General features: G+C 40.5%; 1 protein-coding gene across 10 annotated transcripts in view; it reads left to right on the plus strand.

Annotated features, from left to right (window-relative positions):
- Positions 1–16,705, plus strand: part of ARHGAP10 (Rho GTPase activating protein 10) — a 364,968-nt gene that overhangs the window by 55,829 nt on the left and 292,434 nt on the right. The window contains exon 1 of one of the 10 annotated variants that reach the window (XM_063638253.1): positions 7,291–7,800. The exons of 4 other annotated variants lie outside the window; for them this stretch is intronic. In XM_063638253.1, coding sequence (XP_063494323.1) covers positions 7,719–7,800 — 82 coding nt within the window. In that variant the 5' untranslated portion in view covers positions 7,291–7,718. Of the gene's footprint in view, positions 1–7,290; positions 7,801–13,405; positions 13,546–16,705 lie in introns of those variants that run through there. 5 more of the 10 variants (XM_063638251.1, XM_063638257.1, XM_063638254.1 and 2 more) reach the window with 5 other exon arrangements.

Genomic DNA, 16,705 nt, shown 5'->3' on the forward strand with positions numbered 1-16,705 from the left:
TAATTTTTTTTTTTTCTTGAGATGGAGTCTTGCCTTGTCACCAGGCTGTAGTGTAGTGGTGCTACCTCGGCTCACTGCAACCTCCGCCTCCCAGGTTCTAGCGATTTTCCTGCCTCAGCCTCCTGAATAGCTGGGACCACAGGTGTGTGCCACCACGCCCAGCTAATTTTTGTATTTTTAATAGAGGTTGGGTTTCACCATGTTGGGCAGGATGGTCTTGATCTCTTGACCTCGTGATCTGCCCTCCTTGGCCTCCTAAAGTGCTGGGATTACAGGCGTGAGCAACTGCGCCAGGCCCTAAATGAGTAATTTAATGCCAATTTAAGGGGATCTCTCCTGAGAAGTTCTCTCTGCTTCTGCTCTCTGCCCACTGGGACGTGCCATCTCCACCTTTAAACTGCGCTAGGCCTTTGTTCCCTTCCCAGTTGGCAGAAGTGTCTAAGACTTCTCTAGATAACAGCAGTGGACTTCAGCTCCCTCTCCCTAGGTTCTGTGTTTCCACCTGGTGGTAGGGTGTATCTGCCAGTTAACACTACATCACACAGTTTGTGATTTTTAGGTCTGCTCCGCTTTTCTCCTCTCTCCTCTCAGCAGTTTTTTTTTTTTTTTTAAAGCCACAGTTCTACAGACAGATGGGAAGTTTAGAGCAAGGTGGGATAGGTGAGTGAGAAAGCAACATGAGAGAAAAATGAGTACAGGCTTATTGACTTAATGTTCTAGCTCAGACTTGTACCACAGGCCTGTGCCTTGTGGCGAGTGATCTGTAATTCCTCTGAGAATGTCTCTCTTGAATGTTTGACAAGGCATTAGCAATCGTCTATCACCCAGGGAATTCCAAACAAAAACACATGAGTTTAAAATCCTAGGGTATAAACGGCCACAGAATTGTTTAACTTGCTGACTTCTAGGGGAAATTATGTATTCTACAAATGTTATTACAGAGTTTTTACAGGCATTTTTATTATTAATGATGGGAAGCTTCCTGGAGCATTCTCTTAAGTCTAGTGGGGTTACTAAATGTAGTTTTCCAACTGGAGCTTGGTTTCCTGAAAGCTATTCTTGGTGGGGTGGATGAGTGCAGCTGTCGTATCTCTTAGTATTTCAGTTTGAGTCATTGGGTAGGCGGAACTGATTAGAATTCCAAAAGCAATACATATAGGCAGTTAGGTGGAACTCTTTTGGAATTAATTAGGAAAGATTTTGATGGAACTTCTGCATTCCAGAGTTAAGTGGTAAAAAGAACACTATGTACAAAATATTTGGGTAAATGTCTTCTGCATTTTGCTTTAGTTTTTTCTTTGTAGGTAGAAGGGACACTTTATGTTAAGAAGCTGTTAAAATGTATTGTCAAGATAGAGTTATTTGAAAATATTTAAAAATAACAGGTTTCCCTTCTAAACATGCTGACTTCTTGTAGGTTAATGTATGTAATATATACATATATATGTATTTTCATTAATCTACATATGTATGTATATATTATCATGTCTTTTAAACACTTTACAGAGCTTTATAGTAAGTTCACCCAGTTCATCACAAGTTAGAATTTTGCAGCATCCTATGTGCCACATGGGAAGAGACATTATCTTGTGGAAAGTGGCTTTTGTGCTAATATAAACATCCCTTGGAATGTTAGCCTTCATAGCAAAGAGAACATGAAAGGCTCTGTGTTTTAGGATTACAGCTACCCAGAGACAGCCTGGGAAGCAGTGTTATGTTTTACAGTATGTATTAGAAATCAACTCAGATGTACACTTAAATATTGTATTCTGAGTTATGACACGGCAAACTGACATTGTCATGTTTTCCAGTATGTGATTTTCATTGTTGCCATGATGTCATAAGTAAGGATTTAAAAACAGTTATCTGTTTTTCGTGGGTAGAACTTAAAACAGTGTTAAAAAGCATGCACTCTGTGAACCAAAAGCCTTAAAGTGGAACGACAGGGAATCCCTATGGGGCAAAAAGAAGATTCTTGATTCTCTACCTTGGTTCTTCAGAATGTGAGTCAATACATTAAGAACCTGGACTGCTCTGAAACAGATGCACATTTGAGAGCTCCTGGAAACCCCTTTATAGCATTCTTTCCTTGTCTTTGTTCTTTGGTCCTTGATTAGTTGTCAAGTGTAGCTCGAGATATGTTTTGCAGCCATTTGAGAAGCAGCACATCTGGTTAGAAGCAGAGACTGGGGAACGTGATTGCCTGGGTGAATCATTCCTGGCTCTGCCACTCCAGCTTTGTGATCTTGGGCAAGTTACTTCTCTCTGCCCCAGTTTCCTCAGCTGTAAAATGGGATAATAATAATATTCATAAGATTGTTGTGAGAATGAAATGAGTTAATAAATGTAAGGCAATTTAGGATAGTGCCTGGCACATAGTTAGCCCTGTATAAAAATATTGACTCTTATTATCTTAGTACATGTTAAATTCCTGTATTTGACCATGTTCAGACCAAGTTGATATCCACTTCCATTTGTTCCACATTCCTGACCTAATTTGTCTTGGAGTCTCCAGCCAAAATCTAAGATTCCCCAGGCTAGGCAAGCATGAACTGTTGTTCTTAGTGGAATCTGTGTGGCAGAATTTATTTCTGCAGATATCCAATGTTGTTGGATGGGTTTGGTTTGCCTGTACGAGTGTGCAGGTGGAAAACATGACCTAGGTTTGTGTCTGTAGGGTTTAAAGTATGTCTTTAGGACAAGGGTTATATAAGGACAATTTTGAAGTCAAAGTTTTAATCTCTTTTTCTTCTCCTCTGGTTTCTTTATTCTATAACATATTTACTTTTTATTATAACCTTTAGGGCTCAGCCTCTTTATTTCCTGTGACTTTGTTTATTTCATGAGAGGGTGACCACCCAGGAGTTACAAAGCTTCTTGTGTGTTGTGGAAGATTATATAAAATTCAAATAATGCTTTTACCTGAGCACTAGTGTGTATTTCGTTTCTTCCTTGAACTTGCTTAAAGAGGTAAGCAAGATTACCTCTTGGGGCAAAGAGAAGATTCTTGGCAGAGATGAGAAGAACACTTTGTCATTGACAGAGTCTCAACAGGACCCCCAGCTGACATAGAAACACTTGTTCTGCTGTCTTCTCCATGCTGATCCTTTGCCACAGCCCTTTCCTCCTTGATGTATTTTTTTTTTTTTTTTTGAGATGGAGTTTCGCCCTTTTGTCCATGTTGGAGTGCAGTGGCATGATCTTGGCTCACTGCAACCTCTGCCTTCCGGTTTCAAGTGATTCTACTGTCTCAGGAGTACTCTACTTCTGAGTAGCTGGGATTACAGGCTCTTGCCACCATGCCTGGCTAATTTTTGTATTTTTAGTAGAGACGGGGTTTCACCATGTTGGCCAGGCTGGTCTTGAACTCCTGACCTCGTGATCCGCTCACCTCAGCCCCCCAAAGTGTTGGGATTACAGGCGTGAGCCACTGCACCTGGCCTGATGGTCATTAAGTGCCCTCAGCAGTCTCACTTCTGGAGTCCAGGCCTAAAGCTTTCATCCCTCCTCCTGGCCAGTCCCCAGCCTTTAGAAATAAATAGGCTTTAAATGAGTCCTGCTGTTTGCTGTTCTGCCCTAGGCTGAGGCTAATGGAGATGGTCTCTCTGCATGAGCAGAGCTGTGTGTGAGAGGTTGCTAGGAGAAAGCAATACCTGTTGTCTTACGGGCCAGCCTCAGGGGCCAGTGACAGTTAAGACTCTTCCTCAGAGCTGCACTAGCGGCCTATCTAAGCCTTGCTCTCACATGTGCAGAATAAGCACATTGTAGCCTGGCCTGGTAGGAGAAAGGTGATTATTGTCAGTACCGCTGGTCCTGGTTTCCTTTTCACCCAGAAGGCAGAGTGGGAATATGGAAAGGTCACAGGCTTTTTGGCTAGGCTGACCTGGGTTTGAATTCTGGCTCTGCCACTCAGCATATTAGTACAAATAAATAATGCACACTGAGTCTTAGTTTCCTCCCTCCCTAGGCATGGGGGCTCTAAATCCTTTTGCACAGGATTATGGTGTAAAACAGCATGTATGCAGCACATCTGGATAGTGGCAGGCTCTGATGATGATAATAATATCACTAATACTGATAGAATGCTTACTATATACCAAATACTGTCATGAGATATAATGTATGTTATTTGACCCTTCCCACGACAACCTCTCCATTTTACACACTAGGAAACTGAGGCATAGAAAAGTTCCGTAAGTTGGATATGATGGCACTGAGCCCAAAGCCCAGATTTAAATCCAGGCTCCGAAAAGTAAGCTCCACAGTTTTTCAGATGGAGAATTTTTTGAGATTTCTGACTTTTGATAATATAAAATACCACTACTTGCAATCATTTATGGCCTCTGCATAATCATTCACTTGTAGCTGGTGTATTTATCTTGTGTAGACCTGCTAGTGGCAACAGATACAACCTACTACTAATGAGGAAATTGCCCTTTTGCGAATGAATGATGGAAAAAAAAAATTCTAATACGGAGTCTTGCTCTGTCACCCAGGCTGGAGTGCAGTGGTGCGATCTCGGCTCACTGCAACCTCTGCCTCCCGGGTTCAAGCAATTCTCCTGCCTCAGACTCCTGAGTAGCTGGAATTACAGGAACGCGTCACCACGCCCAGCTAATTTTTGTATTTTTAGTAGAGATGTGGTTTTACCATGTTGGCCAGCTGGTCTCGAAAGGCTGATCTCAAGTGATCCACCCGCCTTGGCCTCCCAAAGTGCCAGGATTACAGGCGTGAGCTACCGTTCCCAGCCTGAGTGATAGAATTTTAATAGTTGTTCTGGTTCAATGTGAAGCATATTTCTCCCTTCTGAGACTACCTGTGGGGCCTCCCAAGACAGCAAGCTGACTAGAAATCATTGTTCTAGAACTTTTGATAAATGTGCACAAGAGAGAATCTCCTATTCCCTTTGTTTCCTTGCCCATGTAACTTGAAGCTGTGCTGCTTCTGTTGAGTGAAGATTTGATAGGGAACAGCTGCCCCGCTCATGGGGCAGCATTGGGAGCTTGGTGCACTGGGACTTGTATTGCAGCATAGACTTCACCTTGCCTGTTGAAGGCTGAGACAGCAAAATGCAGTTCGTCCAGATGCTGTGAAGAGTTTCGAGGACTTTCATTAGGGCGATAGTACTATGGTAAAAGCTTTGGGGTGGGCTCTGTCCTACGAGAGAGCGTGTCTTTCCTTCCTGGTGGCCTGCAGTGACATTGAGGCTCTGGAGATAAGTGGCTATATTCATCACTGATCTGATCAACCTATGGCTGGGCTTGTCCTGGCAGCAGAAAATAACTGCTATGCTGATAGCTGTTACAGTCAGTTTTCTTCTTTTGGACATAAATTTACATTAATGTTAAACTGTTTTAAGGTGCGTATGCATGATTTGCGTTTCAGCTATGTATCTCTGGCCTTTTACTAGGAAATTTGGTTTTCTGTCTTTGCTAATTGAATTAGAGTCTGTGTGGCTGGATAGAATCATCTGGGTAGGGTATGACTTTCTTTTTTTTTTCTTTTTTTTTTTAGATGGAGTCTCACTCTGTCACCCAGGCTGGAGTGCGTTGGTGCGATCTCGGCTCACTGAAAGCTCCACCTTCTGGGTTCACGCCATTCTCCTGCCTCAGCCTCCCTAGTAGCTGGGACTACAGGCACCCACCACCATGCCCGGCTAATGTTTTTGTATTTTTTTGGTAGAGATGGGGTTTCACTGTGTTAGCCAGGATGGTCTCGATCTCATGACCTCGTGATCTGCCCGCCTCCCAAAGTGCTGGGATTACAGGAGTGAGCCACGGCACCCGGCCGGGTAGGGTGTGATTTTCAAAGTTGACCTCATGTTGAACCTAAGGCTTAAAGATATAACCTTCCTGTCAGACAGTCAGATCTCTAACACTGGATCACACTGCCTGGCCTTCAAGGGTGACTCATGTCTGTGTCATTTCCAGCAGCATCTTTAGTATACTTCTGGAGGGATAGTTTCCTTCTCTAAGTAGTAAAAGGTGAACCAGGAGGTGTTGGGGGAGTGGACTCTGCTTTTTGTTTCTTTGAATAACATACATGAAATTATACATTGTGGTCCTTATTGTGCCATCAATTTTGTGTTTTTAATAATCCAAGTTTCTAAAGACACTCCTTCCTATAGATGGGGAGATAAAACTTGACGAATTGGAATCCTCATGCTAGAAAGGCACGTTGCAGGTCCAGCCAGTGTGTAGATACTGTTCATTAGTCTATGCATGGCACTCAACTAGATGACATGAGGATCCAGACAAGTCTTGCTTTCTGCCTTCAAGTTGCTTATACTTTAGGTGGAGGTATCAGTGATGTAAAAACTACATGGGTTTGTGACAGGGGAGATCCTGCTAGAAGTGTCGGTTTAGCGCTGAGAGGAGCAAAATGGTTTGAAATAGATGGCATTTTTTCAGTGCCTGCTCAGACGGGATTTTTGCATGTGTGTGAATTTCCTCACCTTTGAAAGAGTGGATGTTGCGTGTTGTATGACAGATGTCTGACATAAAATGCCTCTTTTTGCCCCTCATATCACGTGGCCTAGTGTAACTGGGGGGTTATTCTGGGAAAACAATTAGATATGCATTGTGTTTACAGTGTGCTACAACTCTTTAACCTGGGACATAACTTACTGAGATCTGCCATGACATGAGCCACTTTCTCACAGTCCTGTTGGAGACCTGCCTGCCAAGGGCACAGAGCATTAAATGGTGGGCAAAAGTTATGCTAACTGAAGTCTGTTTTGTCTTAGGGTCTTTCGCTGCCCTTTTTCATATTTCAGTTGGGTTAAAGCCCTAGAGCAGGGATGAGAAATTTGTAGTAAATATGCACGTGTTCTCTCCCTCATACCCCAAGAAGCTGCTCATAGGGGTGTTGCTAATCAAAATGTCCTATTCCTGCCTGGATATAGCCTTAGAGTATTTCTTAACACATGATTCCTGGATGTCGCTCCTTTTTGCTTCAAATTGGCACATTTTATAAAATCTGTTTGTAGTCTCCTTTGCAGTGTTATCCTCTTGCTCCATTTCATTTTAATAAGTGTTGAGTGAGTGATACAGGGAATGAATTCTGTTGGAGGCCAAAAAATAAGAACACTTAGAATGACCAGTAAAGGGTTTATGGTGGAAGGACTTAAACTGTAGATAGGATTTAGGTAGGTGGCGGGGAGGAAGCTGTCCTGTGAACTAAGGGACTGAGAAGGAAAGTAGAAATCATGACACGGGAACAGCGAATACCTGAGTTTGGTAGATGTGGAGGGTTTCTTCCGGGCAGTGGTTCTCAGGGTTTGTGTGTATCAGTCATCTGCTGGACCGCATCCTCAGTTTCCATTTCAGTAGGTCCTGTGGTAGCACCCTAGAATTTGCATTTCTAGCAGGTTCCCAGGTGATGCTGATGTTGCTGGTTCAGGGGCTGCACTTGAGAACCACTGCTGTGGGGAGCATGTAAGCTGCGGCCAGAGGAGTCATGCTGGAGCAGAGGTGGAGGTAGGACAGCCTGGCATCCACCTCCAGGGACCACTCTTCGCAGGTGTGCACTGCATTGTGACTTGTATGAAGCAGTGGCCCTGGGCCCAGGGATCTTGAGTACCAGCCTAAGGAGCTGGCACTCTCTTTAGGCAGTGGGAAGCCATTGACAAATTTTGATCAGGAGAATATTATTGGCATCTCCTTTCAGTTAATTTGCTAGATGGGGAAGGGGCCTGAGGGGGGGAAGCAAGCTGTAGCATGGTGCAGTGTCCCGCAGATGGATTATCTCAGGAGTGCATTTGGGAGAGAGAATTGGAAGGCTGGATGTTCAGTGAGGAAGGTAAGGAAGAGAGAAGAATGCAAAGGTGACCCAACATTTCCTTCAGTTTGGGAGCCTGGGGAATGGTGATCACATTGACAGAAAGGGGAAGTCAGAGCAAGAGCACAAATGATCAGTTATTTTAAAACTGAGTTTAAGTTATTTTCTTCCAAAGATGATTGCCTATCATGTTTTCAGAACAAAGGGTCTATGAATGTACTATGCCTTTTAATTGTTTTTGTCTGTAATATTTAAGCTTTTCATGATTCTAAATATGTAATCTCTTGACCCTGAAATTTCCTCTTATTCTGAGGTTTAAATGGAAGAATATTGTTTAAAAATGCGCTAAGCCATTTCACTGTAATTTTCCTTAGACACTTACACCCTTATAGTCTTGCCCGAGTATGAGTGGGACAATGTCACTTTTGTCTTCGCACCTAAGCCTTGTTACATGGGATTGCAGTATCTCTTTAATTTTTCTGGAAGTTACTAATTTCTAATTATCTGAACATTATGAACACTTACAGAGTTGTTTATTTCAGTTTTCCCCTCATTTTCAAAGTAATACATGCTCATTGTAGAAAAGTTGGAACATAATTGTAAAATTAAAAATCTGTGGGCTATCCATAAATTACTCCTCTGCTCTTTTCACTTCCCCTTTTCCGTGGCTGTGGGTGGATCTGGGAGCAGAGCTGGTCCCGCGTCTGGATCAGGGCCGAGGCTCAGTATGCCAGTGTATGGAGTTAGGTGCCAGATTCTGCCCTACCTCTCCTCTCCTACCCCAGTATCTAGCTACACCCCCAACTTTGCATGCGGTCACGTTACTGGGAGTGGCAGTAGCCCCCCTAAGGGTGAAACAAAATGGTACCATAGTGGAGGAGGGAGCCTGGCCAGCAGGCCTGAAGGAAAGAGGGCAGTGTTTATAGAGGTGATGAAATGCTGTGCTCAGCTCGGTCTCATTTGCGTGTGTCTTTTTGAGGCTTTAAGGCCTTGGGAAGAAGGAGACAAGGAAAAAAAGACTGAACTGTATTATCAGTGCAGGGAGCAGGCAGCCCTGTTGTGGGATTCCCCTCTTCTCCTTTGCATGGAAAGGGACTTGAGAAGGGGAAGTCACTTGCCTATCCAGAGAGAAGGAAATACCCAGGTCATGACAATCCTGCCTCATCTTGTGGGTGGTACAAGCAGGGAAGCAGCCATGGGGTGACAGAAAAGGCAAGTAGTGACAGAACTTGAGGCACAGCAGGGTGAGCAGGTACCTAAAGGAGTGCTGCTGGCATGGCATCCTCTGAGAGCAAGTCCACTGAGGGTGGACTGGGCCAAGGGAAGATGCCTCACTAGGCTGGTAGCATCGATTTTGTGTGGGTTAAGCCCTTTGTCCTCCACCTCCCACTTTTGGCAACTTGAGAGAATGAGAGAAGACGTAAGGGCTCAGATTTGCATTTGATGGTGGGAAACTTAATCCTATAGTTTTAGGAAGGAACTGTTAGTGACCTAACCTAGGACTACTCGGGGGGCTGGGCGCGGTGACTCACGCCTGTAATACCAGCATTTCGGGAGGCCGAGGCGGGCGGATCACGAGGTCAAGAGATCAAGACCGTCCTGGCCAACGTGGTGAAACCCCGTCTCTACTAAAAAATACAAAATTTAGCTGTCCCTGTAGTCCCAGCTACTCAAGAGGCTGAGGCAGGAGAATTGCTTGAACCTGGGAGGTGGGGGTTGCAGTGAGCTAAGATCGTGCCAGAAACTATTGGGGAATAGGTAGGTGTGGCAACCGTTTAATTTTTGACCAAACTGGGACATGATTTCATATTTACATTGGGCTGGACCTGGCAAGCCAGGATGTAGGCTAACCCTACATATTGGGAATATGCAAGTCATATATACACATTTAAAAATACGGGGAGCTGCTTTTACATCTTAAATATCTCCTTGTCAAGACCCTCAACTATGTTCCTACTATGACATTTTTGTTTTGTTCTCCATTTTTAAAAAAGGGTATAGTAGACCTTATTATGACTATGTTGCCATACTAAATGTTTTACTGAGAATATCGTTAATGGCTAATTGTTTCACCTTCTAAATGTACCAGTTTTCTTTCATTTTTTTCTTTTTCTTTTTTTTTTTTGTGAGACAGAGTCTTGCTGTGTCGCCCAGGCTGGAGTGCAGTGGCGCAATCTCGGCTTAGTTTTCTTTATTAATTGCATACAGTTACTAATCTAGATTTCTTTCCAGCTATTTGTTATTATAAGTGATAGCAAAATACATCTTTATGCTTCAGTGTTTCCATAGTTAAATTCTTAGAGTCAGATTTGTATAATTCTTGATACATATTGCTAAACTTTAGGTATCTATTTTAAATCTGAGTTTCCACATTGGAAAACTGACAGTTGAGTTTCATTGATTTCTGAAATACGGTGAAATAAGTGGTTTTTAAAAAGTCACTGAATAGTTTTACAGCTTGGTATGTCTCTTGTGACCTTGCCTTGCAAAGGGGTAATATAGTGAAGTAACAACTTGAATGAAGAGAACAGTTTTATTGCTAGTGCAGCATTTTCCACATTGCCATAAGGTGAATATCCTGCAGAGAGACTGAATCATACTGAATTTAATTGTGGTGGGTGCGTGGGGCTTAGGCATACAAATACTTGACTCTGAAAATTGACAGTTTGGCACAGTATGGTTGAAAGATCATGTACTGGGCCTGTTGAACTACGTTGAGTTTTCATGAGGAGCAAGACTCTGTCTTTGAAGTTGTGTAGTGTCATGGAGTGCTGGTGGCATTTTCCACCTGGCGTATGCATTTTATCATCAGCATGAAATTAATACATTTTCGGGAGTGGGTTCTTCCGGTATGAGTCATTTACTAGTTAGAGAATACTTTGTGGAAACAGTTGTCAGCAGAAAGAGTCGTCTTAACATCAGCAAGAACTAAAGCTGAGAAATCTGCTTTGTGAGAACTGTGTGTACATCGCTGGGTCAAATGACCTGAAGGTGTTTCGTAAAGCCCTGTCTGGTAATCGGTTCAGTCACTGCTAATATCTAAATGCAGCATGCCAGTCCTGAGATGCAGGGACTGTCATGCTGCATTTAGATATTAGCAGTCTGAGATGCCCAGTACTGACTGTGGTACAACTTGCTCTGAGGGGTCAGACCAGTTTGCAAACAGGAAAGAAGAGACTTCTGGAAAATGTATGTGTGTAAAGACTTCCTGGTTAGTTTGACAGCATTCCTGAGTTATTCACAGCTCAGCTAGTCTCTAAAGACTCCAAAGACTCAGGAAGAATTTTCATATATATATAAAAACAACATAAAATATATATTACATACTGTATATAATATATATTAAATTATATATATTATATAATTATATATATTATATATAAATTATATATAATATATTAAATTATATATCATAAATTATATATAATATATTAAATTATATATCATAAATTATATATAATATATTAAATTATATATCATAAATTATATATAATATATTAAATTATACATCATAAATTATATATAATATATTAAATTATACATCATAAATTATATATAATAAATTATACATCATAAATTATATATAATATATTAAATTATACATCATAAATTATATATAATATATTAAATTATACATCATAAATTATATATAATATATTAAATTATACATCATAAATTATATATAATATATTAAATTATACATCATAAATTATATATAATATATTATACATCATAAATTATATATAATATATTAAATTATACATCATAAATTATATATAATATATTAAATTATACATCATAAATTATATATAATATATTAAATTATACATCATAAATTATATATCATAAATTATATATATAATATAGTAAATTATATTTAATAAATTATATATATTTTAAATTATATTTAATAAATTACATATATTAAATTATATTTAATAAATTACATATATTAAATTATATTTAATAAATTACATATTATATATTAAATTATATTTAATAAATTACATATTATATATTAAATTATATTTAATAAATTACATATTATATATTGAATTATATGATAAATTATATAATATATTTTATATATTTATATATTTATGTATTTAATTAATATATAATATATAATATAAAACATATATTATAAAATATATAATATAAAACATATATTATAAAATATATAATATATGTTTTATATTATATAAATTATAAAATATAAAAATATATAATATGTATTATAAAAATATAATATATAATATATTATGAAATATATAACATATATAATATATATTATAAAATATATGTAATGTATTTTTTATATATATATATATATATATATATATATATGCAGTTGATTCCAAAATGATGAAATGTGTGGACAACTATTTTCTAAAAAAAAAAAAAAAAAATAAGAATAACATCTAAAGGGAAAGAACAACCCTGAATATTGACTTGTTTAGCTTTCAGAACCTTTATGATTAGTACTTAACGTTGAAACAGAGTTTTTGAATGTTCAGGCATCACTAAGTCTAAAAATAAAATCACAAGGCTGTAGTTTTGCTTTTACATTTCCCAGTTTTCAAGTGATGGCTTGTTGTGTTTTATTTCTTCTGCTGTGTCTGCAATCCAGTGCTCCATTTTTACTTCTTTCTGTTCTCTGGTCCCGGATTTGACATGTATTGGTACAGATTCCCAGTTGCTTTCGAAAGGTGACTTAAGAACTTTAGGCATAAGTGAAAGCTGTATTATGCCCATCAGATCAATAGTGTGTAACTTTTAGAACACAAATATTGCAAAGGTAGTGTTTATGATACCGTAAGTCCTGCCATGAATTCCTTGGGCATCCCATGGGTGTATGTATATGATATCTAGCACATAAATGACATGTAGTTTATGCTTTCAAACAGAAGTCATCCAGACAACCTTCCCTCCCCCTACAACATTATCATGTCTGAGCTCTTTTTTCTTAAAATGAAAATACTAAGCTGCTTGAAGAAATGTACTGCTAAGAGGACAGGCATTTGATTTTCACTCTGTCATTGTTAGCTGTGACTTTGGCCAATTAGTGTGGATTTTCAGCAAGTATTTCATATAAGGAAGATTGTACTCTGAGATTTTAATATTATAATAGGTTTCTAAATAATTATAAAGGCATAGCTCATAGTTTACTTAAATGATGCTCATTTTCTTTATCCTTTAGGTAGGCAAACCACTCCCTATTTTCATAATTTGTCACCAAATACATTTTTCAAGTCTCTAGTAGTGAAAAACTGAATGTATTAACTCCTTTTACAGGTCAAACTTGTTTCTGATTTCGGGAAAATTGAGATTTGTGTGTTTATTGACAAGAATTTTTCTGAGGTAGATTGTTGAAAAGCTGTTGGTTTCCTAATTTCCAGGTGCATGGTTGCTTTTTTGGTTAAAAGTAAGGCAGAGGGAGACCTTGGGCTGAGGAGCTGTGAAAGCTCTAAAAAGGGCCGTGAAGTAGGTTATTAAGAGGAAGTAACCTTATTAGCTGGCAACTGGAGAGCTTGGAAGCCTCTTTTAAGCAGCTGCATCATATCAAAGAACTGATTTGCATTCATGTTACTATGAAAACAGACCAAATTGTGTCTCTAAATGTGTTTGTTTTGTGAATCTGGAAACACCAACATTCAGGTTATGTGACCACCTGAGTAACTGCCCGGTGAGACTGGGAAGTCTAGGAGCCTGCTGCGGCATCCGTGAAAAGCAGCTTAGTTCTTAGCAATGGCAGGGAGATGTGGCGTGAGTCTCAAAATCTGTAGGAAGGATTTTCTTTTTCCGCTTTTCCATTGATCTCTTTCCCCTAACCCAGATACTTTCCCATCTGCGGGAGCAAAAGGGGGGAAAATTCGTTGAGTTTCAGTGTACAGCAGTGGGAAAAAAGTTGTAATGTTTCAAAGGATAATTGAGGATAAAATGGTAACTTAAAGCATTGTTAAATATTATGCAGGTCATGCATATGGGATGGCATAGATTAGTTTTTGTGTTGGAATTTATTCAACAGTGATTACTATCTTGAACCTGTAAGACCTGTTAAAGCTATTTGGGGGTATGGGTGGAGGAAAGGTGGGTTACAGAAATGAGTCTGTGTATTCAGCCTGTGCTTTCTTTTCTCCTGCCCTTTCTTTGTTCAACCCTCCCTCCTGTGTAGTTCTCTGCTGTCCTCACTCTTGTGACAGTGGCCTTCTCCAGGGTCACACCTCTGACCTCCCTGGACTCAGTTTAGAGGATGCTTTTCACTTCTTATCTCCACCTCTTGGGAGCATGTGATATGCTGTCAGTCACTTTTTTGTTCCTGAAGTGCTTTCTTCTCTATTCTGAAGGGGCCTGGCGTGCTCGGCCTGTGTGCTGAAGAAGGTGCAGCTCTTCTCACTAGTCATATCTTCTCAGCAAATGACCAAGGTGGAAACTAGAAGATCAGGATTGTCACGTAATCGGGTGCTGGAGGCTTTAGAAGCAAGGAGGGTATTTTCAGCGGGAGGATCAGGTGTGACATTCTGGCAGAAGTAGTATTGATTTTTTTTTTTTTTCTTTTCCTTGGGATCTGAGATGCACTTGGCACAGTGAGGGCTCAATATTTGAATGAATAAAGGCAGGGTTGAAACACACAGATGAGGAAAGAGTATTTTCAGTTTAGGAAACACATGAACACAACATCAGCAGGGGGAGAAGATGAAGCTCATGAAGGTGAAAATGAATCACTCTCTTGGCTGAATGGAGTGATGGAAGCGGGTGGGGGAGGAGGTTTGCAAGTGTGTTCTTGCCAGACTGTGGAAGGCTGTGAGGATCAGCTAAGGAATCTGGGGGACTCTGGGCAGGAGAGGTGGTTGGAATTGGGAAAACTAATCTGGCAGCAGTTTGTTGAGTCAGATGGGATTAGAATGAGAAAAACCTCATTTTGGTCTCAGCTTTGGAGGGGGCCAAAGTCTGAGCCCACTGCCTTCGTGCTGCCCTGGCTCAGCCCTCACATCCAGTTCCCCTGTTGTACTTCTCATTTCACCTGGCCGCCTGGTGCCATGACCAGTGACCACCGAATCCTGCCGCCTTGTGTGCACAGCCTATGGAGTAGTAACAGAGCCTCATCTTTGGAAGTCGTGATGCCTGGGGGGAAGACAGCAGCAGTGTGGCTGGAGTTGATGTGAGGCACCCGACCTGTGAGGGTTAGAGGGTCTGTGACTTAGAAAGTGAATGAGGAGGATACCTTTGATAGGATTAGGAATAAGGGGCTTAAGGCAAAATCAGGGCTAAGAATTTAAAACCCAAATAGTTCCCGGATATGAAAAAACTTTGTGAGAATTTACTTTAGGATTTATCATCCGTTCCTCTCCACATCTCTTTTCCTTATATCCACAAACCAAACACGCCCCTGCCATTCCACATGGACATCATAAATAGCTCCTTTTAAAAAATTTGGTTTGGTTTTTTTAAAAAGTGTTTCTGAGGGGCCGGGCGTGGTGGCTTGCACGTGTAATCCCAGCACTTTGGGAGGCCTAGGTGGATGGTTCACGAGGTTAGGAGTTTGAGACCAGCCTGACCAACATGGTAAAACCCTGTCTCTATTAAAAATAAAAAAAAAAATTAGCCGGGGGTGGTGGCATGCGCCTGTAATCTCAGCTACTCAGGAGGCTGGGACAGGAGAATTGCTTGAACCTGGGAGATGGAGGTTGCAGTGAGCTGAGATCACGCCATTGCACTTCAGCCTGGGTGACAGAGCAAGACTCCCTCTCAAAAAAAAAGTGCTTCTGAGGTCCAGTGAAGGTATGAAGGAAAACTTGTGAAAGCACTTTTGTTTGTCCAGTCCTTGGTGAGATTAGGGGTGAGACCAAGGGTAAGGAGATCAGCACATGGGGCTGGGAAGGGCAGGTTCCTCCATTAACCTCTACTAGCCTGCTCTGTTCCTTTTTACACATTTGTGGTATTTGGTGTGTAGAATTTGCACAGTGGGTTATAAACAGTCTGATTATCTCAAATGATATCCATGCTTGATCTCTCTTGTTGGTAAAAATGGGGAACAATATTCTTGAGATATTTGCTGAGAGCTCTAATTATCAGTGCTTTAGCAGATTCCCATGACACCAGGAAATCTAGATATTTTCACATGCTTCAGAAAATATTCGTGCTTTATTAAGCTACAAGCTGTACAGCAACATCTGGAAAGTCACTCAGATGGAATAAAACCAGGTTTTGGTTGAAACATCAGTTAATATTATGAAAGAATTATAAACATGATGTTGATGCCATAAACTCATCCGGTTCTTGCAGCAGCAGCTCTCCTCAGCTAATGAAATTTTCACAGAACTGATGACATCAGTGAAAACTGCAAGGTGGTGACTGCTTTTGTGAGTGTGACCTCCCCTCTTAGCGTCTCCAACTGTCTTTGGGAGTGAGCACTGGGGAAGGAGGCTATTTTTGTGAGCACTATCTGCTGCTTTCCATTCAGTTGTGGAGAAGTCAATTCAACTGTAAGCTTAAGTTCAGCATGGCATAATTATTATCTAAGCAACATTTCATCAAGGTGCCTTTCTATTTAAGTGAGCTGAGGGCCACTTGGTTGTGTTTTCCACATATTTTATTTATGTTTGAGTCAGAGTCTCACTCTGTCACCCAGGCTGGTGTGCAGTGACATGATCTCAGCTCACTGCAACCTCCGCCTCCCCGGTTCAAGCGATTCTTGAGCTTCAGCCTCCCGGGTAGCTCGTATTACAGGCATGTGCCACCATGGTTAGCTAATTTTTTTGTATTTTTAGTAGAGATAGGGTTTCACTCTGTTGACCAGGCTGGTCTTGAACTCCTGGCCTCGGCCTCCCAAAGTGCTAATTACAGGCGTGAGCCACCATGCCCGGCTCACATGTTTTAAATGACATGTTTTAAATGACGTGTTTTAAATGACATGTTTTAAATG

Source organism: Symphalangus syndactylus, chromosome 4 (genome assembly GCF_028878055.3).
Source record: "Symphalangus syndactylus isolate Jambi chromosome 4, NHGRI_mSymSyn1-v2.1_pri, whole genome shotgun sequence".
Classification (NCBI taxonomy): domain Eukaryota; kingdom Metazoa; phylum Chordata; class Mammalia; order Primates; family Hylobatidae; genus Symphalangus; species Symphalangus syndactylus.